Consider the following 15,969-nt stretch of genomic DNA (forward strand, 5'->3'; position numbering starts at 1 on the left):
GGACCGGACGCAGTGGGCGGGCGGGAACGTGAAGTTTCCGCGGTGCCTGATGGGGCTGTTCCGAGGCCCAAAGCTGTTGCCACGGGGAGACCACTCGTTACTGCTGCCGCCTTCTCTGCCGCCTCATGGCGGCCATCGGAGTTCACCTTGGCTGTACATCAGCCTGCGTGGCCGTCTATAAGGTGAGGGACTGGGGGAGCTGGGCTCCCGCCTGATGGCCCCCCAGTTCTCCGGGTGCGGGGCAAGTCCTTTGGTCTCTTGTGGGGCTGTGAACAGCGTGTCGCCGGCCTAAGAATGTCGTGCGGAAAGGCATTATAGCGGGGAATCTGTAGCTGAAGGACCGGGCGGACCCGGCCTGGTCCTCCGCAGCTCCTCCGGAAAGGCTGCTGCACCCTGGCAGAGGTCGTGAGGACGCGGGCGCGCGGGGTCCGGGAACGTCCGGGCCGTAGGGGGCCTGCAGGGGGGCGGTCCCGGGAACGTCAGGGCCTCTGGAGGCCCAGAGGGATCTCGGGGACGTCGTGGGCACTGGAGGCTCGGAGTCGGGCGGGCCCGGGGACGTCAGGGCAGCAGGAGGCCTGGAGGGTCTCAGGGACATGAGGGATGCGGGAGGCCGGGAGAGGGGCGGTTCTGGGGACGTCAGGGCCTCAGGAGGCCGGGAGAGGTCTCGAAGACCTCGTGGGCGCTGGACGTCTGAGGAAGGGGCGGTCGGTGGAACTGTCTGGGCAGCAGGGGCCTGGGAGGTCTCGAGGATGTCAGAGCGGCAGGAGGCCCCGGAGGGGTCTCGAGGACCTCGTGGATGCTGGACGCCCGGAGGGGGATGGGCCCCGGGGACCGCAGGGCTGCTGCTGGCCCGGAGGTGGGCCTGAACATCCCGACCCGGAGGTTTTCAAAGGTTGCCAGGAAAGGGCCGGGTGGTCGAGATCTGGAACTGGAATTGATGATCCCGTGAAGCTTATGAAGCGAGCTGGTGGTGCATGCTCTACTGACTTGACCTTTCGTGAGTGAGGGGTAACAAGGAATTGTAGTCTGCTTCTCATCAGTAGGGAGGTGGAAGGAACAATAATAATGAACTCCCCTGATATTAGTCTTGCATTTAAATGTCAAGTGATTTGGAAGGAAAAACCAAAGGGATTTAGTGCTACCTCATCGTACATGGAAAAAAGAAGAAAGATGTATTTGTCAGGAAAGAGAGAAAACTGGAAAGGGTGATATAATAAGTCTTATTATTGTATACAGGAAAGTTATTATGTTTGATCCAATTATTGACTAGAGCAGATTGAAAAAATGAGGCAGTTGTTTGTGAAATGTTGACCTTATATAAAATCTAGGAAATTAATAGTGGCAATTAAATCTGCAAGTTTAAAGTATTGATACAGTGGTTTTTTTCTACAGGTATGGCAAGGTAAAACTGACCCGCATATGTCTGATGAGACTATTTGTGTGTGTGTGTGTGTCTGTCTGTGTGTCTATATCCCCCCCCCCCCCCAAGATCTAATAGAGTTGTGTGTTTTTTTTTCCAGGATGGCCGGGCTGATGTGGTTGCAAATGATGCAGGTGACAGAGTTACTCCAGCTGTTGTTGCTTACACAGAAAATGAAGAGGTACTATTTCCCTCATGTTTGTATTTTGAAATAAGTAAAATTACATGCATTGTAATATGTTGTTCTTTTTCAGGTTGTTGGATTGGCAGCAAAACAGAGTAGAATAAGAAATATTTCAAATACAGTAATGAAAGTAAAGCAGATCCTTGGCAGAAGGTATGGAATAGAATAATACTTTTACATATAGAAATAAAATGTGTTCATACATTCTAAGCATAATGTGAAATGAAACTAGAAACATCAGTTTGGTTTTTTTGTTGCTTTTTATGATTGAATCATTTCAGAGATTATCCCAGTAGGCTCTTTCTTTTGATGATTAGTGTTGTATTTTTCAGGGATGGGATTCACTCAGATACTTGTTTTTTTGCTCAGAGATCTGTTTTTATTGATAAATGGCTACATTCGTATAGCTTGATAATGTTTCATTTAGAAGTGGTAATTTGGACTTTTCATCTTTTTACATGACAGAGGGAACTTGAAAGATTTTGTGGGAAGTTGAAGTCTTTTCTGCACTGTAGCTGACTTTTGCAAAATTTGTTACAATTGGTCATAATTTATATAGAAGCTATTGATTTTCTTTCTCAGGTCCTTTTGTGACACTTTCTGGGAACTAACTTTTCCAGTTGGCTTACAAATTTAATCATTAGAGAAACAGCTTAATTAACATCTTAAATAAGAATCAGGTTAATCATCTGTTGTATCTTTAATTAAAAGATTAAAGAGGCTTGCTTCTCCAGACTTCTGTCTCCTCAAATTATAGATTACCATAATAATTAGGGGTTTTCATTTTCACTGGAGTAGTAATACTTCATACAGTGTTTTTAAATTTTCAAAGTGCTTTCACATCTATTATTTAATCCTCTCAAATCCCTAAAAGATTGGTAAAGCAGGTTTTATTCCTCCCCATTTGTAGATGAGAAAATCAAGACACATAGAAGTTACGGAATTGCTTGGTTAGGTAGGGGGATGAGCTAGATAGGACTGCAGTTCAGGACTTCTAACTCTTAGCCCCAAGTTCATCTTCCCTTTCTGCTTTGTTCAGTTGAGAATTTAAGTATAAAAGCCCCATGTTGATGTTGGGATTTGGGGGTTATGGATAAATCTAATATTTATTTCTTTTATACATACAGATATTTTTGTTATCCCTTACCTGTATTTAGTTAAATTGAACTTGATTTATTTTTTTCCTTAGGGTATTTGTGCACTAAGTCAAAAATGATATTTTGGACAGAATTTAAATTTTTGTGATGATAAATATACTCCCCTCTCCGTTGATGTGTTGACAAAACTGAGTATTACGCATATTGAAAATAAATCAATTGGTGTCAAAATTTGCAGGTTATAAAATCTCTCAAAAGCTCTGGATTAGCTTTGAAGCTATATTCACTAAAAGAAGCCGACAGTATGGATTTTTTTTCAATTAAACTTTTTATTTTGCAATCATTGTAAATTTACATACTGTTGTAAGAAATAAAACAGAGAGACCCAATGTATTACTGGATTTACCACTTCCTCTGGAGGCTAATACCTTGGAAAACTAGAGTATATTATCACAACCAGGATACTGACATTGATACAGTCAAAATACAGAACGTTTCTGTAGATCTAGCTCCTGGTGGCCCTCTTGGATTTTGCTATTTTAGGGCAGATGATCATAGTAATGATATGGTTGTGTTCTGCCATACCATGCAAAATCTTTGTATTATCAGGAAGAAATTAAGCTTACTTTTCTGGCCCCAAAAGTTATCTTTTAACAAAGTGCCATGGTGACGGTCAGATGTAATATGTAACCACAGCAGGCTGCTGAGGCCAAGGCTGGTAAAGGATGAGTGCTCTTCAGACCTGCTGTCCACCGTGGTCCCGCTGGCACTTCTCTAGAGTGAACTGTCTCTTGGCCCAGGTATTCCCCCCTTAGCCTACTTAAAAGACAGTGTGATTTTTACAGATAGACACAGTTGTGCCAGGTCTTGGTCTCAGAAGCACTCTCTCTTTTGTGGAGAAGTCAATCCCCTTTTACCAAGCCAGTAAGGCCCTTTCGAGCCCTTGGTCCAGTACCTGTCCTGGGCGAACCCTCACAGTTGGGCTTTCTTGGTCTTGGCGTCCTGCCTGTTTGCACCCTACTCACAGGTAGCACTGCCTGACTTGCTGCCACAGTTATCCTTACGCCCTCCCTGTAACTCTCACTCCCCTATGGCCTTCCAGCCAGAAATGCGGTCCTTGGACCTGGCTTCTCAACAATTAGCCCTGAGAGGGAAGAATCGGCTGGCTCCTGGAAGTACACTCAGAGCACACACAGCTTCCCCACACCTTCAGACTTGCACCTTGCTGCCCAGGTCCCGGTCCACTATGGCCAGTTCCAATAGCAGTGCTGGCATCCGGTGGTCCCGGCAGGAGACGCGAACTCTTCTCTCCATACTAGGCGAGGCAGAGTATATCCAGCGCCTCCAGACTGTGCATCATAACGCGGATGTCTATCAGGCTGTGTCTAAGCGAATGCAGCAGGAAGGCTTCCGCCGTACCGAACGTCAGTGCCGCTCCAAGTTTAAAGTTCTGAAGGCGTTGTATTTAAAGGCGTATGTTGCCCATGCCACGAGTATGGGTGATCCGCCGCACTGTCCGTTTTATGATACGTTGGATCAGCTTCTCCGAAATCAGATAGTGACTGACCCAGACAACTTAATGGAGGATGCTGCTTGGGCCAAGCACTGTGATCAGAACCTAGTGGCCTCTGACATCCCAGGGGAGGAGGGCACCAGCCTTCTCAGAGCAAAAAGGACTCAGGCAGCAGATCATCAGCCTATCTTGAAAACAGTTAAGGAATCAGATGAGGATTGTCAACTGAGAATCAGTGACCAGATGCGAGAAACCAGTGACCTCGAGGACTCCTGGGATGAATCCTCGGGTGCAGGTAACTCCCAAGCATGTGAAGGATTGGGGTACCAGAGTCACTTGGTTCTAAACAGCAGTATATATTTGGATGGTGTTCTCTTCAACTTTGTCTCCATTTCTGACCCATGCCCTCTTTTTTTTAAGCCTTCTCGTAAGGTAAGGGGCTCCAGGTCTTCAAAAGCAATGCCCTAGGTATATAAGGTATTAGATCTTTTGAAATGTGGAAAAAGTACTCTGTAGAACCAGACTCGTTTGGCATTATTTATAGTGGGTGCATAGGAACGTGAGAATTGAGATTGGGTTGGCTGGCTACGTGGAAAGGGGTTCAGGAAGGCAGCGGGGAGGTTTTGGAGGGAAGATAATGGTCGGCGGAAGTGTCCAGACCAAGGCATTGAAATCTTCCCAATCCCTTGTGGAAAGAGGCCTTTCCAGGAACTACCACAGTGTTGTAATTGTCTCAGCTCCAATGCTGGCTCCAAGCATTCCCTTCGCAGGAATGTCCTCTTTGCAACATTGTTGCTTTGTTTTTCAGGGTGCTCTCAAGGGACCCCCAGCTACAGCAGTTCCCACCACCTTTTCAGAGGTGCAGTTGCTCCCTGTCAGAGCAGCCCCATGACCAGACTGGGTGTGTCCGGTGAGCCCAGTCCCTGCGCCAGTACCAGCCGGAACACTCCTGGGGTGGCCTCCACACAGCGGCCTCCGGTCATCTCCTCCAGAGTTCCTTTTGTTTCTGGTGGGGATAGGCCTTTGACCAGTGAGCCCCCTCCAAGGTGGGCGAGGCGAAGAAGGCGGTCAGTGGCCAGGACTATTGCAGCTGAGTTGGCAGAAAACAGGAGGTTGGCACGAGAACTTTCAAAGCGTGAGGAAGAAAAATTGGACAGGCTGATTGCTATTGGTGAGGAGGCCAGTGCTCAGCAAGACACTGCCAACGAGCTCCGCAGGGATGCCGTGATCGCAGTCAGACGCTTGGCAACGGCAGTGGAAGAGGCCACCGGTGCTTTTCAGCTAGGGCTTGAAAAATTGCTTCAGAGGTTAATTTCAAATACCAAAAGTTAGGAGTTGATTGCAAAGGAGTCTCTTTCCTAAACTGGTAGAAGCCCAGGTCCAACACCTGCCTTTTGGTATCCTGGCTCCTTTTACAGGTCCTTCGGGAAAAAGAGCGGATGAACCGTTAATACGCAGGGTGGCAGGAAGATCCACGCTAGTTGCTTTCCCCAAGCTTCTCCACTAAGTGAAAGACCTCTCGGATGTGTGAGGAGCAGTCTCCTAGAAAACAGATGGAGCCGAGTCCAGAGAGCTAGTTAGCTGTGGCTTTCCCTCTGACGCGAGGCAGTTTAGTTTACCTCTACATCAGTTTCCTCATCTGTAAAATGGGGGCTAGGTAATAACTCCTGACCTGCCTACCTCACAGGGTTGTTGTGAGGATCAAATGGCTAATAGATGTGAAAGAGTTTGAAAGTTTAAAAGCACTACACACTATATACATGTAAGTTATTAATGCATATGACCTTGGCCGAGGTAAGGCTAGGGTGAGGCACATTAGTTGACAAGATACAGAATTATGGTGTATACCATGACCTCATTGCTTGAATCTTTACTAGTTTAACCTGACTGCATCTTGTAAGATCTTCATTTTTTTAATTCCTCTATGTAGCTCATTAGGCTAATATAGATACATGTATTTGTACCTTTATCTCTTACGTTTTCACTGCTGTGTCTGTGACATACCTACTAGTAAGCACTCTGTGGTCAAACCGTCATTCCCTCCATTTTACTAGTTCTTAGTGTCTTATCACTATAAAGATATAATTCAGAATGGATAGGGACCCACAATTGTGTGTTATGATTCATATTGATAATTTCTAATGAGGTATTGGCTGTTTTATAAACCATTAAATGTAAGTAAATTCTTTGCATTCCATATCCTTTGGGTTCCTTTATATGCATACTTCCGTGTCTTTGGGTTGGGTATCATTTGAACAACACATGAAAACAATTTAGAATCTGTTTTCCAAATGCTTTGGAATTTTTCAGCTTTTTGTTGTTTTCTGTTAGCCTTTTTTCTGTCTCACATGTTACAGAGGGCAAGCCCTGGAAAACTGTCCTTCTAGGGAGCTTTGCAAAATCACTTTTTCCTCATACTGTGTTAAACAGACGTTCACCTTGTTAATGGCATATGGTGTAAGAGGACAGCTTTGGGAACAATTGAGGATGGTGTGGATAAAGACTGCCTGCAGAGTTAACTGCATTTAAGCACAAAGCCCTCAACAGACACATCCCCTTCCCTCCCAAAACATACATACTTCTCTAGGAGATAGGAAGGTGTTGAGCCATACTCCAGTTTACTTTAGAAAGAATGCTGTTACTGGTCATCATTAAACTAACTTAAAGCTTTTAAGTGGTTTAGGTAGTACTTTCAGGAGATACAAATAGGAGTCTTGGAATTTAAAAGGCTTTCCTCCAGTCTACAGGCTAAGAATAAATTAAGTAAACAAAACAAGTGTAGGCATGTTTGAAGAGATTCTGTTTTATATTTTGTAGGCTTAGGTGCTTACCTAAAAGCTGGCAATACAGATCCATAGAGAAATAGTCAAAACAATAGTGGGAATATGCCTGGAACCATGAATAGAGAGCAAGCAAGCAAGCTGTTCTGAGTGGGAGATGAATGTGGAAGGCAGCTGGTGTGGTAGAACACACTGGACTCCAGTTAGAACTGGGTTCTAACCCTGTCACAGTTTGTTACATCGGGCAGATGACTTGCCCTGTTTGTGCCTCAGTTTCTCTAAAAGGAGAGATTTGTACTAGATGACTTTTCTAGTACCTTCCAGTTCTAAAAAAAAATTGTTTTAAGTGGCATAACAAAAAAAGGCGAAGTGAAATTTTAATTGCAGTGTTTTCAGCTACAGCCACATACTGTATGTTTGAATTATTGGTAACAATTGTATTTTAAGGAAGCACTCTGTGATACTAGTATTTATTAATATACTCAGCTTAAATAAGCATCACACCATACATAGGTTCCTTGCTTTAAAGAAGCATATACTAAGGCAGTGAAATGGGTATATATCTGTACATGTGCATTTTCTCAAATTGTTTTAGGCCTTTATATGGAGGGATGTGTGTCATTTATAACTGGATAACACTAATGTAGATATGTAGACTTTCTGGAAAAACAGGGCAGTACTTGAAGGAGAGTTAGGCCTGTACTCTATTAATCTATTAACGGTAGCAAGGTACATAGGCAGGGATTTATTTGAGATAAGAGAAGTGCTAAAGAACAAAAGTGGAGTAAAACTTGGAAGGTAGTATTGTGAAAAAATTTTTGGGCGAAATAACCACGTGAGAATAAAACTAAAGTGAAACTTCTTAATGAAATAAACAGAAGAAGAGGCGAAATAGTGTTAAGGGGAGAACCCCTGAGTGAGAACAAGCTCAGAAATCCTGCCTAAGCTCTAGGCCCAGCCATTCGTACCTGCCCGTCCTTTGGCAGATCATTTTTACCATTCTGTGACTCAGGTTCCTCGCCCACAGAGGGAGAAACGAATGACCCTCCTACCTACCTCACAGGAATGTCGTGAGGGCCAATTGAACAGATGAATGTAAAAACGCTTTCAGACACGGAAGGCGCCGTGCTGTGACAGTAACGGGGAAGAAGACCCTGGGGCACATTAGTGCTGCGTGTGCCAGGTCCGACAGCCTGCTGACGGTGCAAGAGACATTTAAGGAAGGACGAGGAAGAGAAAGTGGCGTTGCTTGTAGAGGTGGTGATACAGTGGTGGGATTAACACTCGGGCCACCTAAAGACCATGATGTAAATGCGGTGCTGTGTATGCCAACTTCCCACCGTCCTTTGTGTTTCTGTTAAGTGGTTTAATCCTGGTGTGGACAAATAAAGTTTTCACTTGTATGTACTTGTGGGTCAGTCCGCTACTTTCTGGCGATATCCATGACCATGTGTTGTCACGCCCATGCTCTGCTTTCTTTTTCTTTACCAGCTAATCCCCAGGGTCTCGCCTGTATCTGGCTCTAAGAGCTTTCTATGCTTCCTGTCCTCACACGAGAAGGGCCCTCTTTGCAGGGCAGTTGAGAAGTAATTTTCCATTTCTAAAAGTTCTTAAAATTCCATAATTCCTATAGGCTTTCCTGGCAAATTACCTTGTCTAAGATAGCTCACAGATAGTTTACAGATAACAGGGTAAATTGTCCTGGTTGACTGAAATTCTCTTCTGAAGAAAACAACTGTTAAGTGTCATGCTGAAATTACATCAGTGCAAAAAAATTACAATGGGTAGACTTCATCTTTTTTTCTTACTCTTAAAATAGTTGTCCAGGATGTAGTCTAAATACTGGATTATTGGATTTAGAGGAAGGAAGGGATGGAGGACTTAGGTGAAAAGAATACTAAACTTCGTATTGAAGATCTGGATTCCAGTCCCTTCTGCCATGAATTAACCCTGTGACTTAGGGCAACTCCTCACCTCTTTTCCTCTCTATCAAAGGGTTCTAGACAGATTTCTGAGCTGTATGAGTCCATCGGAAACCCCTTTTGTCTTCCTTTTGTTTACACAGGTTAGGGTTCTCAGGTGTTCAGTAACTGCAGCAGATAGTCCCTATTCATTTCCAACTCCTCTTGCTAAAACTGATCCCTGGATGGAACAGCTGTACCTTGGAAGAAAGGTTAACTGGAAGGGTTGACTTTAATTTCTAGATGAAATTATGTGAAGGATGAGAGACTCCTATCACTGCTCAAAGGGGCAGGAGTACTTAAGGCATTTTCCTTCTTACTGGGAGGCAGCTGGTGAAGTGCAAACAGCACTAGCCTGCTAGAGAAGACCGACTAGAGAAGACCCCTTAGAAGCTTATAAGTCACTGATTCTCTAAGGACCTCTTTTCTCTAAAATAATACCTATCGAATTAACCCCACTTAAGTGTTGTGAAGATCAAGTGAGGTAATAGGTAAGAACATTTTTGTAGTCTGCACAAATTGGTATTTTGAGCAACATTATGCCCATTGTTACTTTTTTCATTTCCATACACTTATTTACTACTTAATTTGTAGAGGACATTATAGATCTATGTACCTGCAGTATATTGCACCTTTCCATTTACAACGTGTGTACTTTTGCTCAACTTTTTTGACGTTGCGTGTTGATTCATCTTCAGAAGCCAAGAAACAAAGATGGTGCTAGGTGTTCTGGTTTGCCCTTACTTTGAAATATTTTCTTGCCCTTTTCATCTCAGGGATTGGGTCTTCAAGATCATAGGCCAAAGAGTATATGACATAAAATCACTGATATTATGAAAAATTGCCCTGAGATGTATAGCATCTGTTAATAGCAAGATCAGAACAAATAAGAGCTATTTACTTTCAAATGTAAAGATTAACACTTTAATAGAATCACTAACCATTATAAATACTATATCCATTTAATCCTAGCCTCTATATCATGATTTGTTAATATTAGGCAACTTAATAATTGCTTGTATTTTTATATCTGTTTAGTGGTATTGAAAAATATAATCTTTAAATATTACACACCAACAATACTGATTTTAATATTTATCTTTATCTTTATGCACAGCTCTGATGATCCACAGGCTCAGAAATACATCAAGGAAAGTAAATGTTTAGTGAGTATGGTTCTATTATTACCTCTCTATTACACAAAGTAATTGCCAAAGCCATAACCTATAATATTATTTTGAAATTTTGTATTTTTATTAAAATTATTCCTCATCTAACACACTTAACAATTTCCTTGATAGGTCATTGAAAAAAATGGAAAGTTACGATACGAAGTAGATACCGGAGAAGGAACAAAGTTTGTTAACCCAGAAGATGTTGCCAGACTGATATTTAGTAAGATGAAAGGTATTGAGCAAAAGATCTTTTAAAAGTTGACCTTAAAAAAAAGTTAGAGGTGTTTCTTGATCTGGAGAGAAGCAGGGTGATGGAACAGATGGAGACCTAACACTAGATCTGTCTGGGCCACTACCCAACCGTGTGACCTTGATTAACTGACTTCCTTCCCTGACTTCGGTTGCCTTAGAAGTAACGTTATGGATTGGGCCAGGTTGGCATTTTCACAGCTTCTTAAAGTAAAGTGACCAAATAAGTTTGGTGAAGAATGAACATTTTATCTCAAGATTTAGCTCAACATTTAGCTCAAGATTAACAGTGCTCCTTGAACAGTTATTTAGGCAGATGAAGCAGGTCTGGCTTACCACCACTTCTGACAAAGGCTCGAAGCTGAGTGGCGTGCTGTGGAACAGTTTGGAAAATTCTGGAGTAGAGTATTTATAAGGCTCACTTCAGCTCTGGAATTATGTTATAAATTTTTGGGATGGAAGGCAGCTTTTTAATGTGTTGAACTAATTTGCTGCTTGTCTTCACACTCATGGATTAGCAGCTCATTCTTAATCGAACCAGTCTAATTTGGGAGATAATTGCCATTTTTGAAGCCTAAGAGCCAGGCTTTTTGGAAAGTACCTAGTTCCATGTCCACAAACTTCCAAAACCACAGAAAGTTCTTCACAATTTAAGAGAGCCAGGGAAGAAAATGAGTGGGGTGGGCAATCAGGTGAAATGGAAAATCTTTACAGTGAGAAGGTCCTTGGCACAAATTAGTAAACTGCAAAGTATTGTGACTTATTTTTATATTTTTTTAATACACAGAAACAGCACATTCTGTACTGGGCTCAGATGCAAATGATGTAGTTATTACTGTTCCATTTGATTTTGGAGAAAAGCAAAAAAATGCTCTTGGGTAAGTTTATCTTATTTGCTTAAGGGAAATATAGATTTCATATCATAACATAGTAAAAGGTAAAATTGTATTTGAAAATACCTTTGGCGATAAAATTGTATTTGTAAACAGATGATTATAGTTACATATATAATTACTATGGTAAAAAGTCTAGTAATGATCATTAATATTTCCTGTCTTTTATGAAATGCCAAAAGAACATAAAATTAGATGTACCTTATTAATTGTTTCATTTGGAAATGTTTTTAATTACCAGATTAAGTGGTTTACGTGGAAATTATATAAAAATCACAGTTTTTTGCAGTGAAAATATTTGCAATAATTTCTTCACCTTCAATCTTTACATCTGAACAAAAAGTTGGGGGGAGCGCCTGGGTAGCTCAGTCAGTTAAACATCTGCCTTTGGCTCAGGTCATGATCCCAAGGTTCTGGGATTGAGCCCTACGTGGCTCCTGCTCCGCAAGGAATCTGCTTCTCCCTGTCCCTCTGCTCCTCTTGCTCATTCTCTCTCTCTCTGTCAAATAAAAAAATCTTAAAAAAAAAAAAAGTTGGGTTTATTTTTAGTTTTTATGGGTCATTATTCAGGTATAATTGGCAACCATGCATGCCTTTGCCTTGAGGATAGAGTCTCATGTGGGACTTTGGCAAGCATCTGACTTGCTTCTGGGACAGATAATTGCGTTATTTACTTGAACTTGTGGGATATTAAAACTGTGACCCTAAGTTAAAGAAACTGGACAGAGTTCCAAAATGTATTATAAATTTGTTTATTAATTTATGTATCTTTATTATGTTATAATTAATTACATTATTACTTAAATTTGTTTATTATTAATCTCTAAAGTTTATAAGCATGGGCATTTTTGAAAGCTTTCCTTTTCCTTACTTCATCTATGCACACGTTATTTTCTTTGTTAAGAAAGTACTTGAATGTGTTGTATTGATGAACATGTTGATATTAAATTTATTGAACGCAAATCATCCACAGGGAAGCAGCCAGAGCTGCTGGGTTTAATGTTTTGCGGTTAATCCATGAACCATCTGCAGCTCTTCTGGCTTATGGAATTGGACAAGACTGCCCCACTGGAAAAAGGTAAAAAGCATATTTGCAGCTTTAAGGTTTTCAGTGCAGAAAATATTTTAGATTACTACATTTATATCAGTAGGGATTGTTATATAAATAAAGCCTTCATGAATAAAAAGATCCTGAAACTGCATTGGAGATTTTCAAATAGATGAGAAAGACGTCCTAGGAGAGCAGAAAAAGGACATAACGAGAGGGAAGACTGAGCTTTCCTATCCTTCTCTTATCACTCATGTTATCTTTATTGGAGAAAGATTTGAAATTTATAAGCCCAACCAAATTCTAGCTCCGGCTAGGGCACTGTTAATTTTTCCATCAATTCCAATTATTAAACATGTTTAGAAACAGTGAGTACTTTTACATACATTTTTCTTGGCAGGAGATGGGGAGAGTCCAGCATAGGATTTGAGACGTCTTTTAGTAATGAAATAGTAAGACATACTCCTAATTTAGTTGTCAAAACTTGTCTTTATAGAACAGACACAGACACCTTTAGGGAGGGAAATTAATATGGATGTGCCAATTTTCCCTAGTTGTTTCACCTTACTCATATTTCACAGCTAAAAAAACTAATATGTTTATATCAGTAGGAAATCAGTTTTAGGTGAACTAAATAATCGTAGAATATCAGAAATTAGCTTTTAGTTTTACATATGTTTGATTTTTTATAGAACGTGTTATTATAGTGGTTACTTGGTCAATATTAGCACATAAAATTTCTATATTTAAGTCTCTTATGTTTTGTTATAATCACAAATCTCTGCTTGGAAAGGTTAGCATCTTGCACCGTATGTTAATTATACTGGAATTAAAAAGAAAAGTATCTTGAACTCTGGTTACTCAGAAAAATCAAATTTTACCAGTACAACTAAGTAAAAACAAACTTTGACTTTGAATCAGAAGATACGGGTTATGGGTTCTAGGTTTAATTCAGCACTAAGTGATGACCTTGGACAACTAAGTTGACTCGTGAGATTTTCAGTTTCCTTATTATGATTAGGGATTAAACTAAGTTAACTTCTAATGTCCAACCTACCTTTAAAACGGTGTGATTCTCTCATAACTTACTCATGTTATTTTTCTTTTAAGCAATATTTTGGTGTTTAAACTTGGAGGAACATCCTTATCTGTCAGCGTCATGGAAGTGAACAGTGGAATATACCGTGTTCTTTCAACAAACACTGATGATAACATCGGAGGTACACATTTCACAGAAACCTTAGCACAGTACCTAGCTTCAGAGTTTCAGAGGTGAGTATTAATGGACTTGATGACGGTTTTTTGTGTTGTTTTTTTTTTAAGATTTTATTTATTTATTTGACAGACAGATACCACAAGTGGGCAGAGAGAGATGGAGAAGCAGGCTCCCCGCTGAGCAAAGAGCCTCATGTGGGACTCCATCCCAGGACCCTGGGATCATGACCTGAGCCGAAGGCAGAGGCTTTAACCCACTCAGCCACTCAGGCGCCCTTGATGATGTTGTGATTGAAGTTTCTCTTCAGGGTTTTTGTTCTGCTTTTTTTTCTGTTTTAAATTGCACTGCTTTGAAGGAGGACTTGTTTTTTGTTTTTACTTTCCAGTGCGTTGGATATTTTCATGTCGGTGTTATCCTGTGCTCTCCCAGCATTTGCAGGGAAGCAGAGGCCAAGTTGCGCAGCACAGTGTGCTCAGACTTTTCACTTAGTGTGAGGGCCCACCAGATGTTGAACTGTGTGAACTTGGGTCTCCAAGTTCAAATTCTTAATTCCTCAGGTGCTGCTGTTATGTCTATCTAGACATAACATTATCTAATGGAGGGTACAGGCACTGAGGGCTCACTTCTAAACAAATTTGAAAAGGTTAGAGCTGGTAAAGATTACATTACGTCATGGTCACATCCTAGTGTCTTTGGAGTGTTTATTTAATTACCAACCTGCTGTCACAAGGACTATTTCCATTTTGTTTCTAGGTGTAATTATTCCATTCAAAATCATGAGCCAAATAAATAAAGCTTATATTTTAGACACTGCCACTCTTAAAAAAAATTTTTTGGGGGCGTGGGGAGTGCCAAAAACAGTATTTTCATCAGTTTGATTAAACTGACTGGGTAAAAAAACATCTTGAAAAAGAGGTAGGTTCTCACTTGTTTTGTAAAGACCTATACTGCTTTTTGTTATGAAGATGCTTCAACTCCAGGGTAAGACGTTGTTCATTTGACTACCAGTTCCAGTTATTACACATGTTTAGAGACAGAGCCAAGTAATTTTAACAATTAACTTGTGTTGGGGATAGAGAAATAGTAATTTTACATATTTTATATGTGTCAGATTTCTTTAAAGAAGCCCTTTTAGGGGCACCTGGGTGGCTCAGTCAGTTAAGCGTCTGCCTTCAGCTCAGGTCGTGATCCCAGAATCCTGGGATTAAACCCCACGTCAGGCTACCTGATTGGTGGGGATGCCTGCTTCTCTCTCTCACTCTCCCTGCTGGTGCGCTCTCTCTCGTGCTCGCTCTCTGTCAAATAAATAAATAAAATCTTAGGGGGAAAAAAAAAAAACAACCCTTTTAGTTCTGTTTTGTTTTGTTTTGTTTTTTTAGTGCTGGACAGATCATTTTATACCATTAAACTATGATTGTGCTGCATTTATAAAGGGAGAGAGATAGGAGACTTGACCTGGTCACTGTAGATTCCGTCATCCTCTTGTTTATTGCATCTGCAAAAAGATGGTAGCTACTCTACTTCTTCAAAGGACAGTCTGTTATTATGGTCACAGAATTTAGCAATTCCAAGTATAAAAAATACTCATTATTTCTTTTTCTTGAGGAGACTCTTAATTGCAAAGAATTTCTTCAGACATTTTGAAGGGTTTTAAAGCTAGTTACTAAAATCTGATATTAATATGAATTTATTATATTGTCCTAGTAGGCATTATCCAGATTTGAGTTTTTATAAATTCTAATGTATAGAATCTAATAATTAGAATTTATATATAAATGGCCCAGGAATTTTTAAGCTCCAAAGACTGTATTTTTCATTTAGATCCTTCAAACATGATGTGAGAGGGAATGCCCGAGCCATGATGAAGTTGATGAACAGTGCTGACATTGCAAAGCATTCTTTGTCAACCTTGGGAAGCGCCAACTGTTTCCTTGACTCACTGTATGAAGGTCAAGATTTTGACTGCAATGTGTCCAGGTAAAAATGAAATTCAAAAAACCTAAAAAATCCCAAAGACTTTTTTTTTAGGTGTAATTTTCTCACTTAGGGCTTTTGTTTGTTCTTTTGAGATTTATTAGCCATCGGTAAAGGGAGAGCTTTCTTGTCTTTATTCCAAGGTCGAGTTCTTGTTAGACTAAGTTACTGCTTCAAAGCTACTGACAGTGTAATGTGATTGCTTGCCCTATTACCGACAGCTACGAAGAACAGTGTGTGAAAAAGGAATCCTAGATCTTTGAAAGAAAGGCTTGTTGTTGGTTAAGTTTATGTGAGCTACACATGTTTCAACGGTCCTTAGTCAAACTAAATAGTTAACACAGTGTGGCAGGCTGTAGTCTAAGTAATAATGTATATTAACTCATCAAATCCCCATAACAACCCAATGAGGTAAGTAGGATTCTTTTCTTTATTTTACACACGAGGAAGCAGAATCAG

At 40.8% G+C, this 15,969-nt stretch overlaps 2 protein-coding genes across 3 annotated transcripts in view; both read left to right on the plus strand.

Moving 5' to 3' along the window:
* The first annotated feature begins 24 nt into the window (after positions 1-24).
* The window catches only part of HSPA14 (heat shock protein family A (Hsp70) member 14), a 42,280-nt gene continuing 26,335 nt past the window's right edge, over positions 25-15,969 (plus strand). Inside the window, exons 1-9 of one of the 2 annotated variants that reach the window (XR_006819645.1) lie at positions 25-182; positions 1,521-1,601; positions 1,675-1,757; positions 10,073-10,121; positions 10,257-10,362; positions 11,167-11,257; positions 12,246-12,350; positions 13,431-13,592; positions 15,358-15,513. Coding sequence is in view for 1 of the 2 variants with exons in the window: in XM_046012313.1 (XP_045868269.1) it covers positions 126-182; positions 1,521-1,601; positions 1,675-1,757; positions 10,073-10,121; positions 10,257-10,362; positions 11,167-11,257; positions 12,246-12,350; positions 13,431-13,592; positions 15,358-15,513 (890 nt within the window). In the remaining variant the exon portion in view is untranslated. The remainder of the gene's footprint in view (positions 183-1,520; positions 1,602-1,674; positions 1,758-10,072; positions 10,122-10,256; positions 10,363-11,166; positions 11,258-12,245; positions 12,351-13,430; positions 13,593-15,357; positions 15,514-15,969) is intronic. The other variant, XM_046012313.1, reaches the window with a different exon arrangement.
* Positions 1,549-8,401, plus strand: LOC123946670 (zinc finger and SCAN domain-containing protein 20). The gene is made up of 4 exons (XM_046012314.1): positions 1,549-1,601; positions 1,675-1,757; positions 3,804-4,509; positions 5,023-8,401. Exons 3-4 carry the CDS (start codon positions 3,810-3,812, stop codon positions 5,544-5,546), a joined length of 1,224 nt encoding a protein of 407 aa, XP_045868270.1. The 5' UTR covers positions 1,549-1,601; positions 1,675-1,757; positions 3,804-3,809; the 3' UTR covers positions 5,547-8,401.

Source organism: Meles meles, chromosome 7 (assembly GCF_922984935.1).
Source record: "Meles meles chromosome 7, mMelMel3.1 paternal haplotype, whole genome shotgun sequence".
NCBI classification, from domain to species: domain Eukaryota; kingdom Metazoa; phylum Chordata; class Mammalia; order Carnivora; family Mustelidae; genus Meles; species Meles meles.